The 25,228-nt window shown below is 50.1% G+C and overlaps 1 protein-coding gene across 9 annotated transcripts in view; it reads left to right on the top strand.

The window, feature by feature from the left end:
• Positions 1–25,228, top strand: part of paplna (papilin a, proteoglycan-like sulfated glycoprotein) — a 420,656-nt gene that overhangs the window by 49,626 nt on the left and 345,802 nt on the right. For all 9 annotated transcript variants that reach the window (XM_073040502.1, XM_073040509.1, XM_073040506.1 and 6 more), the window contains 3 exons: positions 3,341–3,401; positions 6,912–7,014; positions 20,009–20,139. In XM_073040502.1, the coding sequence (XP_072896603.1) occupies positions 3,341–3,401; positions 6,912–7,014; positions 20,009–20,139 (295 nt within the window). The remainder of the gene's footprint in view (positions 1–3,340; positions 3,402–6,911; positions 7,015–20,008; positions 20,140–25,228) is intronic.

Here is a 25,228-nt window from a genome sequence, read left to right as displayed (position 1 = left end):
TGAGTGTGTTTGTTCAAACCAAAATTGAGTCAAGTGCCTGGACTAGGAATGGGTGTGGTTGTAATTTGCTAAGGGCACTCTGATGATTAAAACATAGAACAGAACAGCACCTTACAGACCCTCCGGCTCATGATGGTCCAAACAAAGGTGTAATTGTTAATTCTTTACCTCTTTTATACGATCACAAGACACTGCCTGATAGTAAGAAGGTTGGAGGAAATGGTTGACAAAGCTGAGGCTCTTATGGAGGACAGGACGTTTTGTCTCAGAGAGGGGAAGGTCAGAGGGACTGGTGGAGACCTGGCATAGATGAGATCGGGGATCAGTGGGGGTGGGAAGGAGGTTGGTAGTCTGAGGAGAAGGGAGGTGGTGAGAGATGAAAGGAAGATGAAGTCTCCAAGGACCCAAGAGCTGGTGGTGGGTGAGCTCCCTTTGACTACCTGGATCTCCTCCGGTTTCCTCTCACATCATATGTGGGTTGGTAGTTTGGTAGGTTGCACAGACCCTAGGGGTTGCACAGTTACGTAGTGGTTGGCTTAACACCAGTGCCCCAGATTCAGACCTACCGCTGTCTGTAAGGAGTTGAATGTTTCCTAACGTGACTACTGGGGTTTCCTCCGGGCATTCTGGTTTCCTCCCACAGTCCAAAGAGGTACGGGTTAGTAGGTTAATTGGTCACGTGGGTGTGATTGGGTGGCAAGGGCTCGTTGGTCTGGAAGGGCCGGGCTGGTATCTCTATCTGGGGAGACTGCTGATGATCTGTGCTTTGAAGTGAGTGTGGGCAGACCAGGATGGACTCAAAAGAATTCTGAACGCTATCATGTCGGCTGTAGCAGGAGAACTTTGCCCATTTAGCCCCTTTGCTTTGGTGGGATATGCGGGCCAGGCAGACCATGCCTCTATGTGGTGTTGGTGAGCAGGGTATGCTGGGTTCAGGAACTCTCACACATCTGAGCACTGAGACAGGCGTCGAGCTCCAGTGCAAGGTTTTGCTCTCTCAGCAATGCAGGACATCAGCCAGAGCACCACAGAACCCGAGGAGCAAGAGCTTCTGTTGTAGGCACCTGGAGCTTGGATACCCCTTCCCAGGATGGAGATAAAACGACTTGGCCTTCTGCCCAGATTCTCCTCTCTGACTCTCCCAATTCTTTTTGGTGACCCCCCGACTTCCCTCTCTCGTCTCCCGAAAGCCTGCTCTGACCCCACCGAATCTCCTCTCTGAGACCCTGATTCCCCTCTCTGACTCCCGGATTCTCCTCTGACCCCCCCGATTCCTCCCCTGAGCCCCCTGATTCCCCTATCTGACCCACCAATTCCCCTCTCTAACACCCCCATTCCCCTCTCTGAGATCCCCGATTCCCCTCTCTGACCCCTCCCCAATTACTCTCTCTGAGACCCCCGATTCCCCTCTCTGACCCCCGACTCCCCTCTCTCACCCTCTGATTCCCCAATTGGCAGATCATTTCTGATACCATCAAAATTGCCTTTTCTCCATTTTATAATCTCAGCCTGAAGACCAGACCTATCTTTCTGCATAATCACCTTGAAACTAATGGCATTGAGTTCACTGGATGCAAAGTGTTGCCCTCCACAAACTTCTCTCACCTGCCTTGTCTCATTCTCCAATATGCAATCTAGTTTTGCACTCTCTCTTATTGGGACTTCTGTGTGCTGATTAAGGAAACTTTCCTGAGCACATTTGACAAACTCTTTCCCACTCTGCCCTTTTGTAGTAGAAGAGTCCTGTGAAGGTCTGGCTGTATCCACGATTCCCTGCAGTTGGTATGGTTAGACTTTCCCTTCGTAATTGTATGTTTGTATTATGCACAGCGGGAGTCACTTCACAGCATTTGAAAGTGACCCAAAAGGTAATTGGCCCAATGGAATGGACCAAGGCTCAGGCCAAGGGGAATGGACCAAGGCTCAGGCCCACGTGGAGTGGACCAAGGCTCAGGCCCACGTGGAATGGACCAAGGCTCAGGCCAAGGGGAATAGACCAAGGCTCAGGCCCACGTGGAATGGACCAAGGCTCAGGCCCAAGTGGAATGGACCAAGGCTCAGGCCCACGTGGAATGGACCAAGGCTCAGGCCCAAGGGGAATGGACCAAGGCTCAGGCCCACGTGGCGTGGACCAAGGCTCAGGCCCACGTGGAGTGGACCAAGGCTCAGGCCCACGTGGAGTGGACCAAGGCTCAGGCCCACGTGGCATGGACCAAGGCTCAGGCCCACGTGGCGTGGACCAAGGCTCAGGCCCACGTGGAGTGGACCAAGGCTCAGGCCCACGTGGAGTGGACCAAGGCTCAGGCCCAATGGAATGGACCAAGGCTCAGGCCCAAGCAGAATGGACCAACGCTCAATCTGGAACCTCTGGCCCATATGCCAACCAACATCATGGAGGTCTAAGCATTGCCACTACCTCCAAGTCTTCCTGTAAACCAAGCTGTCATTTCTGCTCTGGAATGGATGTTGAATGCTCTGTCTCTGTTTGGCTATACTATAAGAAACCCTGTGCCCTGCACTAATCCCTCAGCCAAGTGTTTACCTGCCAAATCATCCTATTCTTACCTTCATTGGCATGTGACACAGGCAACAAACTAGAGATGACTACCTTGGAGGTCCTGCTAATCAGCTTTCTATCTAGCTCTCTTCAGGACATTCCCACATTGCTACCTATGTCATTGGAGTAATTATGCACCAAGACTTCTGGCTGCTCCTCCTCCTCCTTTAGAATGCTGTGGACCAGACCTGAGACATCCCCTTAGCTTTCCAGGGCCTTACTTAAGCCTCTGGTTGTAGATACTTCTGTTATGGGGAAGAGTCTCCTTATATCTACCCCTACTCTCCCTCTGCCTCTTATAATGTTGCATGCTTTCATCACCCACCACCCTGCACATTGCCTCCCTCCCCCTGCTCCAAAGGAAACAAACCTTGCCTTGTCTGGCCTCTCCGGAAACCCATTTGTTCTTGTTTGGCCTTTATTGCTCTGGATTTCCTGGAACAGCCTGTGACGTGAGTTTACTGCTTCAGGCACACAGGCCTTGTGCATAATCTCCACAAGATGCCCAAGGCTTGGTGGAGTGGAATGGGTGGGCAGCCTTAACAAGCCATGGAATTAGAATCCTTTGCAGACAGGAAGGAGATGAGGCAATCTCTGGGTTAACACAGCCATCTCTGAGATCCTTGTGCTGAACTCTAGGGCTGAGCTGTGACTGTACATATCCCTGCCATTTTTGTAGCTTCTGGTCCCAGACTGGGGATCCTGCATTGTCTAATGGTTAATCTGAATTCCTATAACAATGTATGTGCCTCCTCAAACCCCAGATTTTCACCTTCTTTACAGGAGAGCTGGTGGGAGCAGTTGTCTGGGACCGCTGAGAGACTACCGTGTTTGCAACATGCAGGTAGGGGACGCAGCTCTGCAACCCTGGGGTGGAGGGCATCCTCTGAGGTGCGGAGCTGCAGCCAGTGAGGCTTCTTGTAGGGATCAGTGTGTAGAGATCAGAAGCTGCAGTTAATACTAGGCTGGTGGGAGGGAGGAGATTCAGCCAAATGATTGGGACCTGAAATGGCTTAAGGGTGTGTGTTCCGATCAGTTGGGAGGACCAGGGTTGGCGAGTGGTCCCGCATTTGGCTCAGAAGGAGCTGACTGGAAGAGAGGTTGCTGAGGGTCTGGATTGTCTGGGGGGTGGGGAGGGGGGAGGGTCTCAGTTCTGATAGCTGTGTTGTGGTTTGAAGGGAGGGATTCCTGTGCTGAAATGGTTTTCAACATTTTCGAGGTTTACTGTCTTCACTCATGTGCTATCTGTCAAGGATTGGGTGGGGTGTCAGGAGTAAATTGGTTTATTATAGTCACGTGCCCCAAGGTGCAATGAAAAGCTTTGTTTTCAAAGATTTGTTTCCATATACAGTGCTGAAATTTGCAGCCATCATCCAGATCACATAGAGTGTCACATTTATAGAGAAAGTGCACATAGCCTAAACGACACAAGGTAGATTCTGAGGACCGTCTTATCACTGTTAGTTTTCTAAGAGTTGGGTGGAAGCAGTTCTTGAGCCTGTTGTTTTGTGCTTTCAGACTAGGCAGGGGAGAGGAGAGAATGTCGCAGGTGAGTAGGCTTTTCGATGAGGCTGACTGTGAGAAGTCTGAGGAGCGGAGATTGGTTTCTGTCATGTGCTGAGTTGTGCCCACGGCTCTCTACAGTTTCTTATGGTCATGGGCTGAGAAGTTATTATGAGTTGGTGGATGTTGGTGTATTTCTTTACCCTCCTGAGGAAGTCAGCTGTTATCTGGCTGTGTTGCCTGTGGTGTCAGCATGGTTGGACCAAGCCAGGCTGTTGGTAATATAGGAATGTGAAACTCTCAACCACTTTGGCCTCAGAGTTCACGTCTGTTCTCCCTGACGTTGAGCGGATGAACATGGGATATAAACTAATGGGAGCTATACTGCAGCGTACATCTCCCCGTATCACAGGCAGATACAACAAGACCACACAGATGTAGGATAAGGAGAGTTTAGACAGGATGTGATGGGCAGCAGTCCCTGGAATATACTGCCAGAGAGAATATTGCAGGCAAATTCATCAACAGTGACTCTAAGACAATAAGACTTAGGAGCAGTAGGCCATGTGGCCCATCAAGTCTGCTCTGCCATTCAATCATGGGCTGATCTAATTCTTCCAGTTATCCTCATTCCCCAGCCTTCTCCCCATCACCTTTGATGCCCTGGCTAATCAAAAACCTATCTATCTCTGCCTTAAATGCACACAATGACTTGGCCTCCACAGCTGCATGTTGCAACAAATTCCACAGATTTACCACCCTCTGACTGAAGTAATTTCTTCGCATCTCAGTTCTAAATGGACGTCCTTCAATGCTGAAGTCATGCTCTCTTGTCCTAGGGATGAGAACTTAGATCACTAAGACATCTCAGGTTACGTGCTAGAAGATAGGATTGATATGGATGGGTCCACTGGTCAGCATTGACATGCTGGGCTGAATGGCTGTATGGTTGTGGTGTGGGGGAGAGGGAGAAAGGCCCAGAAGCAAGAGTAGCCATCCAGTCCCTGGAGCCTGCTCCAGCACCCATTGCTCCCCTGGCCTTTTGCCCCAGTGCCTGCAGCAGCTCCTTCAGTGTCGACTCATATCGATTTCAATCGAACTGGAAGACTGAATCTCTGCAACCCACAAGGTCTGGAGGTTCACCGCTCGTATAAACAGCAGATGTGAAGCCACGATGCTTTGTTCACTTAGCCGGTTCATTGCTGTGGACTGTGATAATCTGGTGCCCATGATATGCCCCAGCACTCACATCTGACAACTTACAAACATAGAAACATAGAAAATAGGTGCAGGAGTAGGCCACTCAGCCCTTCGAGCCTGCACCGCCTGATCATCCAACTCAGAACCCTGTACCTGCTTTCTCTCCATACCCCCTGATCCCTTTATCCACAAGGGCCATATCTAACTTCCTCTTAAATATAGCCAATGAACCGGCCTCAACTGTTTCCTGTGGCAGAGAATTCCACAGATTCACCACTCTCTGTGTGAAGAAGTTTTTCCTCATCTCGGTCCTAAAAGGCTTCCCCTTTATCCTTAAACTGTGACCCCTCGTTCCGGACTTCCCCAACATCGGGAACAATCTTCCTGCACCTAGCCTGTCCAATCCCTTTAGAATTTTATACGTTTCAATAAGATTCCCCCTCACTCTTCTAAATTCCAGTGAGTATAAGCCTAGTCGATCCAGTCTTTCTTCATATGAAAGTCCTGCCATCCCAGGAATCAATCTGGTGAACCTTCTCTGTACTCCCTCTATGGCAAGAATGTCTTTCCTCAGATTAGGGGACCAAAACTGCACACAATATTCTAGGTGCAGTCTCACCAAGGCTTTGTACAACTGCAGTAGAACCTCCCTGCTCCTGTACTCAAATCCTTTTGCTATGAATGATAACGTACCATTTACCTTATTCACCACCTGCTGTACCTGCATGCCCACCTTCAATGACTGGTGTACAATGACACCCAGGTCTTGTTGCATCTCCCCTTTTCCTAATCGGCCACCATTCAGATAATAATCTGTTTTCCTGTTCTTGCAACCAAAGTGGATAACCTCACATTTATCCACATTAAATTGCATCTGCCATGAATTTGCCCACTCACCTAACCTATCCAAGTCACCCTGCATAACCTATCCAAGTCACCCTGCAGGTGACTTGAACCCCTTGAACCCCTAGGCTATGTAGCAGTTCATAGGTCAACTGGTTACTGTGAACTACCCCTAGTGTGTGAGAGAGGGCTCAAGTCTAGGGAGAGGCAATGGGAATGTAGCAAGAATGAAATGGGCTGGCAGGACAGGAAGGAGGTGGAGTGAGTGGACGAGGGGTTGAGAGGGAAAGGGCAGAGGAGGTAGTGATGGAAGATGAAGGACAATGGGTAGGATTGGAGGGTGCAAGGAGGGGAGGTTTGGGAGAAGAGGTGATGGGGAGGAAAAGCAAAAAGTAGAGTGAGAGAAGGTGAAGAAGGAGGAGTTTGAGAGGGTGAGGAGGAGTTTGAGAGCATTGGGACAGAGGAGTGTGAGTGAGAGCATTGGGATGGAGGAGTGTGAGTGAGAGGGTGAGGAGGAGGAGATTGAGTGAGAGGGTTGAGACAGAGAGTTTGAGGGAGAGGGTTGGACGGAGGAGTGTGAGTGAGAGGGTGAGGAGGAGGAGTGTGAGTGAGAGGGTTGGGATGGAGGATGATAATTTGGGGAGTTGTGGAGCTGAAAGTACGAAGAAGAGGGTGAGAATGGGGAGAAGATGGTGGTGTGAGGGTGGAGGAGGAGGAGATGGATGGGAGGATTGTGTGGTGGGCAGTCACAGAGAGTGGCCAGAGAGTTGCTGCCTTGGTCTGAATATTTAGGCTTTTTGTTCCACAGGACTGTCTGGAAGGTTCGAGGGATTTCCGGGAAGATCAGTGCTCTGCCTTTGATGGGACTGATTTCCAGGGAAAGAGGTACAAATGGCTGCCATATTACGGAGGTGAGCAGGTTCATGGGGATTTTCATGACATTGTAAACCCTTCCCTTTGTCAGCCTGCTTGCCAGAATGGTGACCCCTGTCCTTACACCAACGGTGCTGGCTGCAGTTTGTAGGGACACTGAATAGCAGTAAGCTCCGTTTACAATGGGCAGTGTTTTTCCTGAGTGCCACATCCCCCTCACTGATAAAGTGATAATCCCCTAGGGTCAGTACTTCCCAGTGTCATTGGTATTAATTACTGTCACATACAGTGAACGACTTGTTGGTGTGCCTTCCTGACAGGTTGCTATGTAAGGAAGTACATCGAGATAGTAGAAAAGGATAACAGAATGCAGAATAAAGTGTTACAGGGATGATGCGGAGCTCATAGACATAGAAAGTGCAAGGCCAGGGCCAGGTTGGCTGGTCAATCAAAGTTCATCTTTATCACACACGAGTTCCATTCAGGAGTCTTATATCAGTGGGGCTAAAGCTGTTCATGAGCCTGGGGTGTGATGGGAGAGGGCAGAAGGAAGAATGGCCAGTGTGGGAAGCAGCTTTGATTATGTTGTCTGCTTTCCTGAGACAACAGGAAATTGTAAATGAAAAGCAATGTGAGGAAGCTGGTTTTCGTGATACACTGTGCTGTGTCCACAATTTTGCAATTTCTCCACGCTCAAGAACAACTGCATTCCCATACAACTCTTGTATGATAAGAAGGCAGATATGGTTGTTTCCAGTGTCTGTTCTTTAAAGGTTCATGATTGACCATAAAGCAGTAGGCTGACTCATCAATAGCTTTGCAGCAGGGTAAATGGTTTGTTTCTCTGAGAGAAAAATGAAAATAAGTCTCCATCTGACTGTGTTTGGGCATATGATTGTGTTTCCTAACTTTATCTTGCGCTTCAGAGGTGTTGAAAATTGTGAAAGAATTTGATAAAGAGCCGGGGCAAAGGGTGGGTGATGTCAGTCACACCGCAATCCTGATTGGGTAACTGTGTACTCGTGCTCTACCTGTGGCAGCCCCTGACAGTGTCACCATTAGTCCAAACTTCTTATTTAGCTCTCCACAAATCACCAAATTCACATCCATGTTCCAGCACATTTATCCCGTTGGTACAGAAGCTTTTTCGTTGACATGGATTATGGACTGTTGTTTGGCAACAGGCAAGTTATAGCTCAGCAGTAATTAATTCAGTTTTTTCCTGGACACAAATTTATCTGAGGACTCTGGCTACAACACAGAAGCTGCTCAATCCATGGACCAGGTTCAGCAGTGCAGCTGAGAGCAGAACATCAATGGTCTTTCAGACAGAGCCTGGGATCGAGGGTCGTACCTTTGCACTGGCCATGTGGGAATCACAGTCTGCCCAGAAGGCTGTGGGAGAATGGGGTGGGTGATTTTTGAGGTGGACTACTCTTACACAGGGTTCACAGACTCAAGCCTGTTACAGGTTCTCAAGAACAACCTGGAATCTTTGCACAGCTTGCATCCTCCAATCATAGGGTTTGGAATCAAGTGTACCTTTAGGGAGCCTGCTGTCAGAAATGTAAATGAAGTGGACTGTCCCACAAAGCTGAAGTGAGAGACGGCCTCAGTTCTGGGACATTTCACAGGACTGGATTCTGATATTTGTTCAAGTATATAGGAGGCTCGGCAGGTGTTGTGCTGGTGGTTTAAGGTGCCTACTCTGGATCATACATAAACTAGGGTCACTGTTGCTCAATATTCCATTAGGTTGGAGTTTCGATCTTCAAACCACCAAAAGTTGTGCTGGCACACTGGAAGTGGAGTAACGTACGGAAAATGCTGGGAACCACGGTAGCATAGCGGTCAGCAGGACACTATTACAGCTTGGGATGTCCTGCACAGAGTTCAATTCCAGTACAGTTCTGTAAGGAGATTCTGTATTTCCTCACTGTAGAATGGCTGGGTTTCCTCAGGACTTCTGGTTTCTTCCCACAATCCAAAGAGATACCGAGTAGGTTGGTTGGTTATTGTAAATTGACTCATGATTAGATTAGGGCTAATTGGTTTTCTCAGGGGTTGCTGGGGCAGCAAGGCTCAAAGGGCCAGAAGGGACTACTCCATACTGTATTGCTGAATAAATACAATAAAATTAACTTGGGTCAGGCAGCAACTCTAGAGACATTTTGTACTGAGACTCTTCATCAAGACTCCTTAAGGTTCTTAGCCCAGTACTTCAACTGTTTCCTTCCAGAAATGCTGCTGAGTTCCTCCAGCATTTTATCTGTGTTGCTCAAGATTTCCAGCATCTGCAGAATCTCATGTGTGTGAAAACAGAGTACATTTCATCACTGATGGAGTTAATTGAATTGGAATAGGTTGGTATTATCACATGTACCGAGATACAGGTGACCGGCTGGTGGCACAGTGACATTAGCACCGGACTCCGGAGCGAGGGTTCCCGAGTTCAAACCCAGTCAGGCCGCTCCCAGACATGCTGTAGGGATGCTTCACTGCAGCAAGTCCAGGAAGGTTTGTGAAGGTAGAGGGTAAAATGAATACAGCAAAACACACTGAAATCCAGGAGGTACACCTGATGGCCGGCTGGTGGTGCAGTGACATCAGTGCCGGAGTCCGTAGTGAAGGTTCCCGAGTTCAAATCCAGTCAGGCCGCTCCCGGACATGCTTTCCATCTGTGCCAGGTTGAGTGTTGAGCTCGCAACTTGACCTCATTAAAAAAAAACAACTGTGCTGTGAGAAGGACGTGGGGGACCACTCACAGAATCTTTCCTCCAAGACAACCACTTGAAAAAATAGTGGTCGCTGAGGCTCTGGCAGAGTATGGCACAAAAAAAAACCGAGATACAGGAAAACGTTTGTCCATACAGATCAAATTTTTTACACAGTGCATTGAGGTAGAACAGGATAACACAGTAACAACACAGAATAAAGTGTAACGGCTACAGAGAAAGTGTAGTCTAGGTAAATAATTAAGTGCAATATCCTGGCTAGAAGGTTTGCTAATCCTACTCAGCAGAATTTAATCACTAACAAGAGAACAACTGCAGATGCTGGAAATCCAAGCAACACACACACAATGCTGGAGGAACTCAACAGGCCAGGCAGCAACAATGGTAAAAAGTACAGATGAGGTTTTGGGCTGAGACCCTTTGGCAGGACTGGAGAAAAAAAAGATGAGGAATAGATTTAAAAGGTGGGAGGAAGAAAGATAAACACAAGGTGATAGGTGAAACCAGAGTTGGGGGAGGTGGGGGGTTGGAGGGGTGAAGTAAAGAGCTGGGGAGTTGATTGGTGAAAGAGATACAGGGCTGGAGAAGGGGGAATCTAATAGGAGAGGATAGAAGACCTTGGAAGAAAGGAAGGGGAGGTGATAAGGTGAGAGAGGGAAAAGGGGATGGGGAGTGGTGATGGAGAGGGCGGGGTTTGAGAAATCTATGTTCTTGCCTTCAGGCTGGAGACTACCCAGACGTAATATAAGGTGTTGGTCCTCCAACCTGAGTGTGGCCTCATTGTAACAGTGGAGGAGGCCATGGATAGACATATAGGAATGGGAAGTGGAATTAAAATAGGCGGCCACTGGGAGATCCCAAGCGTAGGTGCTTGGTAAAGCAGTCTCCCAATCCATGTCTAGTCTCACAGGAGGCCACACTGGGAGCAACACAGTATATGACCCCAACAGACTCACAGGTGAAGTGTTGCCTCAACTGGAAGGAATATTTGGGGTCCTTAATGGTAGTGAGGGAGGAGGTGTAGCACTTGTTCCACTTGCAAGGATAAGTGTCAAGAGGGAGATCAGTGGGGAGGGATGAATGGACAAGGTTTGTCGCATAAGTTTGATCCCTATGAAAAGCAGTAAGTGTGGGGATCCTGGTTGAGATGGCAGAAGTTATGGAGAATTATGTGTTGGTGGGGCAAATGCAAGGAGGCAGTGAATTGATAAAGGCAAGATCCTGAACAGTGGTGCTGAGCAGAGAGATCTTGGGATTCAAGTTCACAGGTTGATAAGGTGGTTAAGAAGGCTTGTGGAATATTTGCTTTTATTAGTCGAGGCACTGAGTTCAAAAGTCAAGAAGTTACGTTGCAACTTTATAAAACTCTGGTTGGGCCACATCTGGAGTATTGCATATAGTTCTGGTTGCCCCACTATAGGAAGAATGTTGAGGCTTTGGAGAGGGTGCAGAAGATGTTTACCAGGATGCTGCCTGGATTAGAGGGCATGTGTTACCATGAGAGGCTGGATAAATTTGGGCTGTTTTCTCTAGAGCGCTGGAGGCTGGGGGGAGATCTGATAAAGGTTTATAAGATTACGAGAGGCATAGATAGAATAGATGGGGAGTATTTTTTACCCGGGATCTAATATCAAAGGGCATACATTAAAGGTGAGAGGGGCTAGGTTCAAAGGAGATGAGAAGGGTAAGTTTTTTGCTCAGAGTGGTTGATGCCTGGAATGTGCTGCTTAGTATGCTGGTAGAGGGAAATATATTAGAGGCTTTTAAGAGATGTTTGGATAGGGACATGGATTTGGGGGACATAGAGGGATATGGACATTGTGTAGATAGGAGGGATTAGTGTTTGGGTATTTTTGAGTTGCTTTTTAGCTGGTTTGGTACAACATTATGGGCCAAATGGCCTGTTCCTATGCTGTACTGTTCTGTGTTCTGTTGTGAGCACAAGAGTCCATCATATACTAGGGAGCCATTGAATAATCTTATAACATTGTAGCAGAAGCTGTCCTTTGGCCTGATAGTACATGCTTTCAGACTTTTCAATCTTCTGCTAAATGGGAGAGGGTTGAAGAGAGACTGTCTGAAGTGAGTGGAGTCTTTGGCTGATTTAGCAAAGTACAGAGTCCATGGTTTCTGTGACATACTGAGCTGTGTCCACAACGCTCTGCAATTTCTTGTGTTAAGGAAAAACTTCTCCCAGAGAGTTGTGGAGGTCTGGAATGCACTGCTTCGGAAGGTAGTGGAGGCCAATTCTCTGGATGCTTTCAAGAAGGAGCTAGATAGGTATCTTATGGATAGGGGAATCAAGGGATATGGGGACAAGGCAGGAACCGGGTATTGATAGTAGATGATCAGCCATGATCTCAAAATGGCAGTGCAGGCTCGAAGGGCCAAATGGTCTACTTCTGCACCTATTGTCTATTGTCTATTGATCATGTGCACAGCATTTGCCATGTCAAGCTGTTCTGCATCCGGATGGAATGCTTTCTATAGTATCAATGTAATGGGGGCATGCCAGAGTTTTTTAGCACCTGAGGATGTAAGAGGCATGGGTGAATTTTCTTGAATATACTTGGTTGACCAGTGAAGATTTTTGACGTTCACTGCTAGGAATGTCTACGTGGTGGAGCAGGACAAGCTTTTGATGTTCACTGCTAGGAATGTCTGCATGGTTGACCAGTACAGATTCTCGATGTTCACTGCTAAGAATGTCTACGTGGTGGAGCAGGACAGACTATTGATGTCACTCCTAGGAAGCTAAAGCTGTCAACCTCACCCTCCATACTATTGGATAGTACAGCACAGAAAAAGTCTCTTATGCTCACAACACCCATGTCAACCTTTTTGTCCATCTATGCTAATCCTATTTGCCCACATTAGGGCGATATCCAGCTACACCTTGCCTATCCAACTACCTGTCTAACTGCTTCTTAAACATAGTGATTGTATTTGATTGCACCACCTCCTCTGACAGTGCATTCCAGATATCTACCAAATTAGATCCCATTTGGAACTACTTTCTCTCACTGTCACAGAATTGGTGGCTTTGTGGCCAAGTTTGTGGATGATACAAAGATAGGTGGAGGGGCAGGTTAGTGTTGAGGAAGCAGGAGGTCTGCAGAAGGACTTAGACAGATTAGGAGAATGAGTGAAGAAGTGGCAGATGGAATATAGTGTAGGGATCGTTGGTCATGTAGTTTGGTAGAAGGAATAAAGGCATTGATTATTCTCTAAATGGGAAGCAAATTCAGAAATCAGAGGTGCAAAGGGACTTGGGAATCTTCGTGCAGGATTTCCTAAGGTTAACTTGCAGGTTGTGTTGGTGGCAAGGAAGGCAAATTCAATATTAGCATTCACCATAAGAGTAAGGATGTAATGCTGAAGCTTTATTATCATTGGTCAGGCAGCATTTGGAATATTTGGCCTTTGGGCTCTATCACTTTGCAACACAATATCCTAACTTTTGTAGCAACACACACAAAATGCTGGTGGAACACAGCAGGCCAAGCAGCATCTATAGGAAGAAGCACTGTTGACGTTTCGGGCCGAGACCCTTTGTCAGGACTGGCGAAGGGTCTTGGCCTGAAACGTCGACAGTGCTTCTTCCTATAGATGCTGCTTGGCCTGCTGTGTTCCACCAGCATTTTGTGTGTGTTGCTTGAATTTCCAGCATCTGCAGATTTCCTCGTGTTTGCATCCTAACTTTTCTATTCTATTTCATGCCCTAACCTAGGGAGACAAGTAAACCATATGCCGTTTTCACCACACTTTCTCCTGTGTTATCACTTTCAGGGAACTATGGGCTTTAAATCCCAAGGTCCCTCCATTAATCAACATCCCATAACACCGTACCATTTACTGTATATATCACGATCTGATTTTACTTCACAAAATGTATCTCTTCATATTGGCCAGAATGAAATTCCATCTGCTGATGTTCTACCCAACTTACTGACTGATCTATATTGTGTTGTAGGATTAGACAACCTCCCTCGCTATCCACAACGCCACTAACTTTGGTGTCTTCAGTAAAGGTTCTACACGACTATCTTCAGTGAAGACTGTATGATTAGTACAATTATTTTCCTGGCTGAGGTGGGCACTGGTGAATAGATAAATCAGGAAAAGCTGGTGATCCAGAAGAAGGCCATTCAGTCCATCAAGTATACTCTACCATTCCATCGTGGCTGATTTATTATCCTTCTCAACCCCATTCTCCTGCCTTCTCCCTATAACCTTTGACGTCCCGTCTAATCAAGAACCTATCAACCTTCACTTTATTGAATTGAATTGAACGAGCTTTATTGTCATTATACATAGGTACAATGAAACTCTGTTTGGCTTCCTCTCAGGCAATCAAACAAAGCGGTAGATAAAAACAAAACAGTAATAGAAAAACAGTATTAAATAGATAAGTAGCAGAAAATACGTTACAGCAGCACCAGAATGTCACAGTAATGCACAAAGTGCCATTAGTGCAAGTATTCGAGTACTTGTGTATGCTCGCAGTTTCATTCATTGTTCTGTGGGAGTGGTGTGATGGAGGTCACAGCTCTGGGGTAGAAGCTGTTCTTCAGTTTATTTGTTCTGGTTTTTAGTGTCCTGAACCTTTTGCTGGACGGAAGCGGGTCAAACAGGGAGTGGCTGGGGTGTGTGGTGTCTCTGGTTATACTGCTTGCTTTCCTCCTGAGTCTGCTGGAATAGATGGTGTCCAGTCCTGGGAGCTCCATCCTGACAATTCGCTGGGCCGCCTTCACCACACGATGCAGGTCTTGTCGCTCAGTGGCTGTGCAGCTAGCATACCATATTGTGGCGCTGTTGGTCAGGATGGTTTCAATTGTGCTTCTGTAGAAGTTAAGCAACAGCTTTTGTGGGAGTTTGGCCTGTTTCAGCTTTCTGAGGAGGAATAGTCTTTGATGTGCCTTTTTTACAAGCAGCGAGGTGTTAGTGTCCCTATCAACCTCCACTTTAAATATGCCCAATGCTTTGGCAATGAGTTCCACAGTTTTGCCACCCTCTAGCTAAAGAAATTCATCCTCGTTTCTGGACATCCCTCTATCCTGAGGCTGTGGCCTCTCATCCTTGACTCCCTCACTATAGAAACTTAAATATTGCATTTGCCTTCCTCAATACCAACTTAACCTGTAAGTTAATCTTTAGGGAATTCTGCACAAAGCTTCCCAAGTGCCTATGCATATCTGATTTCTGAATTTCTCTCCATTTAGTAATGCCTTTATTCCTTTTACCAAAGTGCATGGTCACATATATCCTTTCAATATTTGATAGGTTTCAGTGAGGTTCATCCTCATTCTTTAAAGTTTCACTGAGTACAGGTCCAGATACATCAAACTCTCCTTATATGTTGACCCACACAAAATGCTGGAGGAACTCAGCAGGCCAGACAGCGTTTATGAAAAAATGAAAAGTTGACGTTTCGAGCCGAGACCCTTCATCAGAACTCAGCCGCAATGTCAACTACATACGCTTTTGTGCATTTGTGTGTGTTGCTTGGATTTCCACCATCTGCAGATTTTCTCTTGTTTGTCATTTGTTAATCTTTTCATTCCTGGAATCATTCTTGTGAAGCTCCTCTGGACCCTCTCCAATGCCAGCACGTCTTTTCTTAGATATGGGGCCCAAAACTGCTCACAATGCTCCAAGTGTGGTCTGATCAATGTCTTTGAGCACAGCCCAAGCTGAATGGCATTCACTCAAGTCTCACCCCCTCCCCACCCCCTGCTCTGACACACATCCTCACTGAGCATCTACCCTGCTGCCCTTTGACCTTCCACCATCCCAGTGCTTACAGGGACTGTCCCTCTGAGCAGAACTTGTCACCATGTAAAGTATGCCTCCTTCTAGAGCATCTTAATAAATGCAGGAGGTGTGGCACAGGCAGCAGGTGAGGGAACTCCACAGAGGGCTGTGGACCAAATGTTGGCAGGTTTGGTATTGGAGGGTAATGGTGGGCACTGACAGGGTAGGTCAGAAGGCTTGCCTATGTACTCTATGACCCTGCATATTAAAGTATTGTGCTTTACTTGAAGGACATGGCAGTTGGGGAGTTCCTAACTGGTCATACACTGCAGTGTTCCATATGACATGTGATAATGTTGTACTACTGTAATGGGAAATCCATGACACTCATGTCAAGCAACACACACAAAATGCTGGTGGAACGCAGCAGGGCCAGGCAGCATCTATAGGGAGAAGCATTGTAGACGTTTCGGGCCGAGACCCTTCGTCAGGACTGATGTCAAATCAGGATTGCACACACAAGCAGAAGCACATGTTGCTAGTTTTTCAGGGTCTGACTTGTAGGGAAAGGTTGAATATAAAAGCATAACACCGTAAGTCATAGGAGCAGAATTAGGCCACTCAGCCCATTGGGTCTGTTCCGCCATTCCATCATAGCTGATTTATGATCCCTCTCAATCCCATTTTCCTCCCTTCTCTCCGTGACCTTTGACATCCTGAACATAGAACCTATCAAACTCTGCCTTAAATACACCCACGACCTGGCCTGCACAGCCACCTGTGGCAACAGGTTTCACAGATTCACCACCCGCTGGCTAAGGAATTTTTTCTTCATCTCAGTTCTAAGTGGATGTCCCTCTATTCTGAGGCTGTTTGCTCTAGTCCTAGTCTTCCCCACTACAGGAAAAATCCTATTTATATAGGCCTGTCAATACCTCATAGGTTTCAATGAGATTACCCCTCATTCTTCTAAGCTGAAGCAAGTTCAGGCCCAGAGTCATAAGACATAGGAACCAAATTAGGCCATTCAGCCCATCAAGTAGTTCTCATATGTTAACCCTTTCATTCTTGGGATCATTCTCATGAACCTTCTCCGATGTCAGCACATCTTTTCTTAAATAAAGGGGCCAAAGCTGCTTACAATACTCCAGGTGTGGTCTGACCAATGTCCATAAAGACTCACCATTGCATCCTTGCTTTGTATTCTAGTCTTCTTGAAAGGAGTTCAATTGCTTTCCTTACCACTGACTCAACCTGCAAATTAACCCTCAGGGAACCCTACACAAGGACACCCAAGTCCCTTTGCACCTTGATTTTTTCACCATTTAGAAAATAGTCCATGCCTTTATTCCTTTTGCTGAAGTGCATGACCATGCATTTCGCTACACTGTACTCCATTTAGCCACTTTGCCCATTCTCCTAATCTGTCCAAGTCCTTCTGAAGGCACCCTACTTCATCAACTCTACCTGCCCCTCCACTTTTCTTCGTATTGTCTGCAAACTTGACTACAAAGCCATCAATTCCTTCCTCCACAACACTGACATATAACATTAAAAAAAAATCGGTCCCAACACTGACCCCTGTGGCCCCACTAGCCACCGGCAGCCAACCAGAAAAGGCCCCCTTTATCCCCTCTCTTTGTCTCCTGCCAGTTAACCAATCTCCTATCGATGCTAGTATCTTTCCTGTGATACCATGGACTCTTAACTTGTTAAGTAGCCTCATGTGTGGCAGCTTGTCAAAGGCCTTCTAAAATCCAAGTAAACAACATCCACTGACTCTCCTTTGTCTATCCTGCCTGCTATTTTCTGAAAGAATTGTCAGGCAAGATTTCCCCTTTAGAAAACCATGCTGACTCTGACCTATTTTATCATGTGCCTCCAAGTAACCTGAAATCTCATCTTTAATAATAAACTCCAACGTCCTTTCAGCCACTCAGATCAGGCTAACTGGCCTATTTCATTTCTTCTGCCTCCCTCCCTTCATTACTAATGTCTTCATAATCTCTTCAGCTACATCTTTCAGAGTCCTGGGGTGTAGTCCATCTGGTCCACCTTACCTACCTTCAGATCTTTCAGTTTCCGACGCACCTTCTCCCTAGTAATAGTAACAACATTCACTTCTGCTCCCTGTCACTCTCACATTTCTAGCATTCTGCAGCTGTCTTTCACAGAGAAGACTGCCATAAAACTGTTATTCAGTTTGTCCGCCATTTCTTTGTCCCCATCACTGTATCTCCATTGTCATTTTCCAGTGGTCTCATATCCATTTGTGCCTCTCTTTCACTCTTTATAACTAGGATAAAACTTTTGTATCCTCTTATACTATTGGCTAGCTTGCCTTCATATTTTAATGTTTTCTGTCTTTATAGTTTTTTCATTGCCTTCTGTTGATTTTAAACTTCTCAATCCCCTTAATTCCCATTAATTGTTGCTCTATTATGTCCCCTCTTTAGCATTTATGCTGACTTCCCTTGTCAGCCACAGTTGCCTCATCTTCCCTTTAGAATACTTCTTCAGCTTTGAGATATATTGGAATTGCCCCCAGAAACTCCAGCTATCATCTGCCATCATCCCTGCTCGTGTCCCCTTCTAATCAACTTTGGCCAACTCCTCTCTCATACCTCTGTAATTTCCTTTATTCAACTGTAATACTGATATATCCAATTTTAACTTCTCCTTCTCAAACTGCATGGTGAATTATATCATATTATGATCACTGGCTCTTAAGGGTTCTTTTACCTTAAGCTCCCTAATCAGATCTGGGTTGTTACATAATACCAAATTCATAATTGCTGTTCCCCTAGTAGACTTAACCACAAGATGCTCCAAAAAGCTATCTCATAGGTATTCTACAAATTCTCACTCTTGGGCTCCAGGACCAACCTAATTTTCCCAATCTATCTGCATGTTGATTATCACAACATTGCCCTTTTTACGCATCTTTTTTAATCTCCGTTATAATTTCTACTCCAAATCCTGGCTAGTTTTTGGAGTCCTCTACATAACTCCTATCAGTTTCTTAACTTTTCTGTGGAGTGCAGGAGAATGAGGGGCGATCTTGCATAGGTATACAAAATTACCAGGGGTATAGATGGGGTAAAAGCATGGAGGCATTTTGCACTCAGGTTGTTTGAGACTGGGACTAAAGGTTGTAGGTTTAGAATGAAAGGTGAACTATTTAAGGGGTATCTGAGAGGGAACTTCTTCACTCAGAGGATGGTGTGAGCGTGGAATGTGCTACAAGATGCAAACACAGTAGTACATGCACACAGATACACTGAACCATACACAGACAGACATGAGCTAGCAAACAATACCAAAGTGTAAAAGCTTTTAAAGTATGCAAAAAATAAAAGAGAGATGAGACTGCTAGAAAATAAGGCCAGAAAAATAAAAATAATGATGGGGACAAGGAGATGGCAGATGAACTAAGAGTATTTTGCAACAGTCTTCACTGTGGAAGACATGAGCAGTGAGCCAGATGTTGTATCATGTGAAGGAAGAGAAGTGGGTGCAGTTACTATTTCAAGGGAGAAGGTGCTCAGAAAGCTGAAAGACCTAGGGGTACGTAAGTCACCCAGACCAGATAAACTGCACGCTAGGATTCTGTAAGTGGTAGCAGAAGAGATTGTGGAGGCATTAGAAATGATCTTTCAAAAATCATTGGACTCTGGCATGGTACAAGAGGACTGGAAGATTGCAAATGTCACTCCACTCTAAGAAAGGAGGGAGGCAGCAGAAAAGAAATTATAGACCAGTTAGCCTGACCTCAGTGGTTGGGAAGATATTGAAGTCAATTGTTAAGGATGAGGTGATGGAGTACTTGGTGACACAGAACAGGATAGGACAAAGTCAGCATGGTTCCCTTAAGAGAAAATCATGTCTGACAAACCTATTGGAATTCTCTGAGGAGATTACACATGGGAGATTCTGGGAATGAAAGGGTTATCATATGAGAAACGTTTGATGGCTCCAGGTCTGTACTTGCTGGAATTCAGAAGGATGAGGGGGGATCTCATCGAAACCTTTGGAATGTTGAAAGGCCTAGACAGAGTAGATATGGAAAGGGAGTTTCCCATGGTGGGAGAGTCTAGGACAAGAGGGCACAGCCTCAGGATAGAGGGGTATCTATTTCAAATAGAGATGCAGTGTAATTTCTCTGGTCCACTCATCCCTCCCACCCATCAACCCCCCGTCTAGGCAACACCTGCCCCTACACATCCTCCCTCAACTCTATCTAGGGACCAAAGCAGTCCTTTCAGATGAGGCAGTTATTCTCACATAATCATCCAGGGTTATTTATTGCTTCTGGTGCTCCCAACATGATCTGCTCTACATCAGGAACACCAAACACAGACTAGGCGACCGCTTTGCCAAGCACCCGTCTTCCATCCGTCTTGGCCTTTCGGAGTTTCTGATCACCAGCCCAGCCCTCCTGCTGTCTGCTCTCTTCTCTTCCAGTCCAAGCAGGGGTCTCACCTGTCCATTCCCTCAACAGATGGTGTTCCTCACTAACACTGAGCTCTTCACCCTCCCACAGCTTCCAATAAGTGTGAGCTGAACTGCATCCCTCAGGGGGAGAACTTCTACTACCGACATAGCTGGGCAGTGAAGGATGGCACGCTTTGTGAGCCTGGACACCGCCACATCTGCATACAGGGCATCTGCAAGGTAAGGCTGACTGCTGGCTGGGCTGAGGAGCAGGATGCCTGCTGGCTGCTCTCCGCACTCCTCACCCACAGAAGATGCCGCACCTGTCTGCTCAAATCTCTGGGAGCTTCCTTACTGCTTATCCATCATTGCATCTCACCACTCACCGGGGGGGCCCACACATCTCTCACCACTCAGCGGGGGCCTCCACCTCTCATACCACTCACCGGGGGGCCCATACCTCTCTCACCACTCACCGGGTGGCCCACACCTCTCACCGGGGGGGCCCACACCTCTCACACCACTCACCGGGGGGCCCACACCTCTCACCGGGGGGGCCCACACCTCTCTCACCACTCACCGGGGGCCTCCACCTCTCACACCACTCACCGGGGGGGGCCCACACCTCTCTCACCACTCACCGGGGTCTCACACCTCTCTCACCACTCACCGGGGGCTCACACCTCTCTCACCACTCACTGGGGGCCCCACACCTCTCTCACCACTCACTGGGGGCTCACACCTCTCTCACTACTCACCGGGGCCCTCCACCTCTCTCACCACTCACTGGGGGCCCCACACCACTCTCACCACTCACTGGGGGCTCACACCTCTCACACCTCTCTCACTGCTCACCGGGGCCCTCCACCTCTCTCACCACTCACTGGGGGCCCCACACCTCTCTCACCACTCACTGGGGGCTCACACATCTCTCACCACTCACTGGGGGCCCACACCTCTCTCACCACTCACCGGGGACTCACACCTCTCTCACCTCTCACCGGGGTCTCACACCTCTCTCACCACTCACCGGGGGCTCACACCTCTCTCACTACTCACCGGGGCCCTCCACCTCTCTCACCACTCACTGGGGGCCCCACACCTCTCACACCACTCACCGGGGGGCCCACACCTCTCTCACCACTCAGCGGGGGGCCCACATCTCTCTCACCACTCACCGGGGGGCCCACTCCTCTCTCACCACTCACTGGGACCCTCCACCTCTCACACCACTCACCGGGGGCTCACACCTCTCTCACCACTCACCAGCGGTCCCACAACTCTCTCACCACTCACTGAGGGCCCACAACTCTTTCACCACTCACCAGGGGTCCCACAACTCTCTCACCACTCACTGAGGGCCCACACCTCTCTCAGCACTCACTGGGGGCCCACACATCTCTCACCACTCACTGGGGGCTCACACCTCTCTCAACACTCACTGGGGTCCCACACCTCTCTCACCACTCACTGGGGGCCCACACCTCTCTCACCACTCACTGGGGGCCCACACCTCTCTCACCACTCACTGGGGGCTCACACCTCTCTCAGCACTCACTGGGGGCCCACACCTCTCACCGGGGGGGGCCCACACCTCTCTCAGCACTCACTGGGGGCCCACACCTCTCTCACCACTCACCAGGGGTCCCACACCTCTCTCACCACTCACCAGGGGTCCCACAGCTCTGTCACCACTCACCAGGGGTCCCTCAACTCTCTCACCACTCACTGGGGCCCTCCACCTCTCTCACCACTCACCGGGGGCCCCACACCTCTCTCACCACTCACTGGGGGCTCACACCTCTCACACCACTCACCGGGGGGGCCCGCACCTCTCTCACCACTCAGCGGGGGCCTCCACCTCTCACACCACTCACCGGGGGCCCACACCTCTCACCGGGGGGGGGCCCACACCTCTCTCACCACTCACCGGGGGGCCCACACCTCTCACCGGGGGGGGGGACCCACACCTCTCTCACCACTCACCGGGGGCCTCCACCTCTCACACCACTCAGCGGGGGCCTCCACCTCTCACACCACTCACCGGGGGCCCACACCTCTCACCGGGGGGGGGCCACACCTCTCTCACCACTCACCGGGGGGCCCACACCTCTCACACCTCTCACCGGGGGCCTCCACCTCTCACACCACTCACCAGGGGGGCCCACACCTCTCTTACCACTCACCGGGGGGCCCACACCACTCACCGGGGGGGGGTCCATACCTCTCTCACCACTCACCGGGGGCCTCCACCTCTCACACCACTCACTGGGGGCCTCCACCTCTCTCACCACTCACCGGGGGCCCCACACCTCTCTCACCAATCACCAGGGGCCTCCACCTCACACACCACTCACCGGGGGGCCCACATCTCTCTCACCACTCACCGGGGGGCCCACTCCTCTCTCACCACTCACCGGGGGCCCACTCCTCTCTCACCACTCACTGGGACCCACCACCTCTCACACCAATCACCAGGGGCCTCCACCTCTCACACCACTCACCGGGGGCTCACACCTCTCTCACCACTCACCGGGGACTCACACCTCTCTCACCACTCACCGGGGTCTCACACCTCTCACACCACTCACCAGGGGCTCACTCCTCTCACCAGGGGCTCACACCTCTCTCACCACTCACTGGGGGCTCACACCTCTCTCACCACTCACTGGGGGCTCACACCTCTCTCACCACTCACTGGGGGCCCACACCTCTCTCACCACTCACTCGGGTCCCACACCTCTCTCAGCACTCACTGGGGGCCCACACCTCTCTCACCACTCACCAGGGGTCCCACAACTCTCTCACCACTCACTGGGGCCCTCCACCTCTCTCACCACTCACTGGGGGCCCCACACCTCTCTCACCACTCACTGGGGGCTCACACCTCTATCACCACTCACTGGGGGCCCACACCTCTCTCAGCACTAACTGGGGGCCCACACCTCTCTCAGCACTCACTGGGGGCCCACACCTCTCTCACCACTCACCAGGGGTCCCACAACTCTCTCACCACTCACCAGGGGTCCCTCAACTCTCTCACCACTCACTGGGGGCCCACACCTCTCTCACCACTCACCGGGGCCCACACCTCTCACACCACTCACCGGGGGCCCACACCTCTCACACCACTCACCGGGGGGCCCACTCCTATCTCACCACTCACCGGGGGCCCACTCCTCTCTCACCACTCACTGGGACCCTCCACCTCTCACACCAATCACCAGGGGCCTCCACCTCTCACACCACTCACCGGGGGCTCACACCTCTCTCACCACTCACCGGGGACTCACACCTCTCTCACCACTCACCAGGGGCTCACACCTCTCTCACCACTCACTGGGGGCTCACACCTCTCTCACCACTCACTGGGGGCCCACACCTCTCTCACCACTCACTGGGGTCCCACACCTCTCTCAGCACTCACTGGGGGCCCACACCTCTCTCACCACTCACCAGGGGTCCCACAACTCTCTCACCACTCACTGGGGCCCTCCACCTCTCTCACCACTCACCGGGGGCCCCACACCTCTCTCACCACTCACTGGGGGCTCACACCTCTCTCACCACTCACTGGGGGCCCACACCTCTCTCAGCACTCACTGGGGGCCCACACCTCTCTCAGCACTCACTGGGGGCCCACACCTCTCTCACCACTCACCAGGGGTCCCACAACTCTCTCACCACTCACCAGGGGTCCCACATCTCTCTCACCACTCACTGGGGGCCCACACCTCTCTCACCACTCACCGGGGCCCACACCTCTCACACCACTCACCGGGGGCCTCCACCTCTCACACCACTCACTGGGGGCCCACACCTCTCTCACCACTCAGCGGGGGGCCCACATCTCTCTCACCACTCACCGGGGGGCCCACTCCTCTCTCACCACTCACTGGGACCCTCCACCTCTCACACCACTCACCGGGGGCTCACACCTCTCTCACCACTCACCAGGGGTCCCACAACTCTCTCACCACTCACTGAGGGCCCACAACTCTTTCACCACTCACCAGGGGTCCCACAACTCTCTCACCACTCACTGAGGGCCCACACCTCTCTCAGCACTCACTGGGGGCCCACACATCTCTCACCACTCACTGGGGGCTCACACCTCTCTCAGCACTCACTGGGCCCTCCACCTCTCTCACCACTCACTGAGGGCCCACAACTCTTTCACCACTCACCAGGGGTCCCACAACTCTCTCACCACTCACTGAGGGCCCACACCTCTCTCAGCACTCACTGGGGGCCCACACATCTCTCACCACTCACTGAGGGCCCACACCTCTCTCAGCACTCACTGGGGGCCCACACATCTCTCACCACTCACTGGGGTCCCACACCTCTCTCAGCACTCACTGGGCCCTCCACCTCTCTCACCACTCACTGGGGGCCTGCACCTCTCTCACCACTCACTGGGGGCCCACACCTCTCTCAGTACTCACTGGGGGCCCACACCTCTCTCAGCATTCACTGGGGGCTCACACCTCTCTCAGCACTCACTGGGGGCCCACACCACTCCCAGCACTCACTGGGGGCCCACACCTCTCTTACCACTCACCAGGGGTCCCACACCTCTCTCAGCACTCACTAGGGGTCCCACAACTCTCTCACCACTCACCAGGGGTCCCACAACTCTCTCACCACTCACTGGGGGCCCACACCTCTCTCAGCACTCACTGGGGGCCCACACCTCTCTCACCACTCACTGGGGGCTCACACCTCTCTCACCACTCACTGGGGTCCCATACCTCTCTCAGCACTCGCTGGGGGCCCACACCTCTCTCAGCACTCATGGGCCCTCCACCTCTCTTACCACTCACTGGGGGCTCACACCTTTCTCACCGGGGTCCCACACCTCTCTCAGCACTCACTGGGGCTCTCCACCTCTCTTGCCACTCACAGGGGGCTCATACTTGTCTCACCACTCACCGGGGGCCCACAAGTCTCTCAGCACTCACTGGGGCCCTCCACCTCTCTTACCACTCACTGGGGGCCCACACCTCTCTCAGCACTCACTGGGGGCCCACACCTCTCTCACCACTCACTGGGGGCTCACACCTCTCTCACCACTCACTGGGGGCCCCACACCACTCTCACCACTCACTGGGGGCTCACACCTCTCTCACTACTCACCGGGGCCCTCCACCTCTCTCACCACTCACTGGGGGCCCTCCACCTCTCTTACCACTCACTGGGGGCTCACACCTCTCTCACCACTCACTGGGGGCTCACACCTCTCACACCTCTCTCACTACTCACCGGGGCCCTCCACCTCTCTCACCACTCACTGGGGGCCCCACACCACTCTCACCACTCACTGGGG

The sequence above is a fragment of the Hemitrygon akajei genome, chromosome 3 (genome assembly GCF_048418815.1).
Source record: "Hemitrygon akajei chromosome 3, sHemAka1.3, whole genome shotgun sequence".
NCBI classification, from domain to species: domain Eukaryota; kingdom Metazoa; phylum Chordata; class Chondrichthyes; order Myliobatiformes; family Dasyatidae; genus Hemitrygon; species Hemitrygon akajei.
This window is presented reverse-complemented; position numbering and strand designations above follow the sequence as displayed.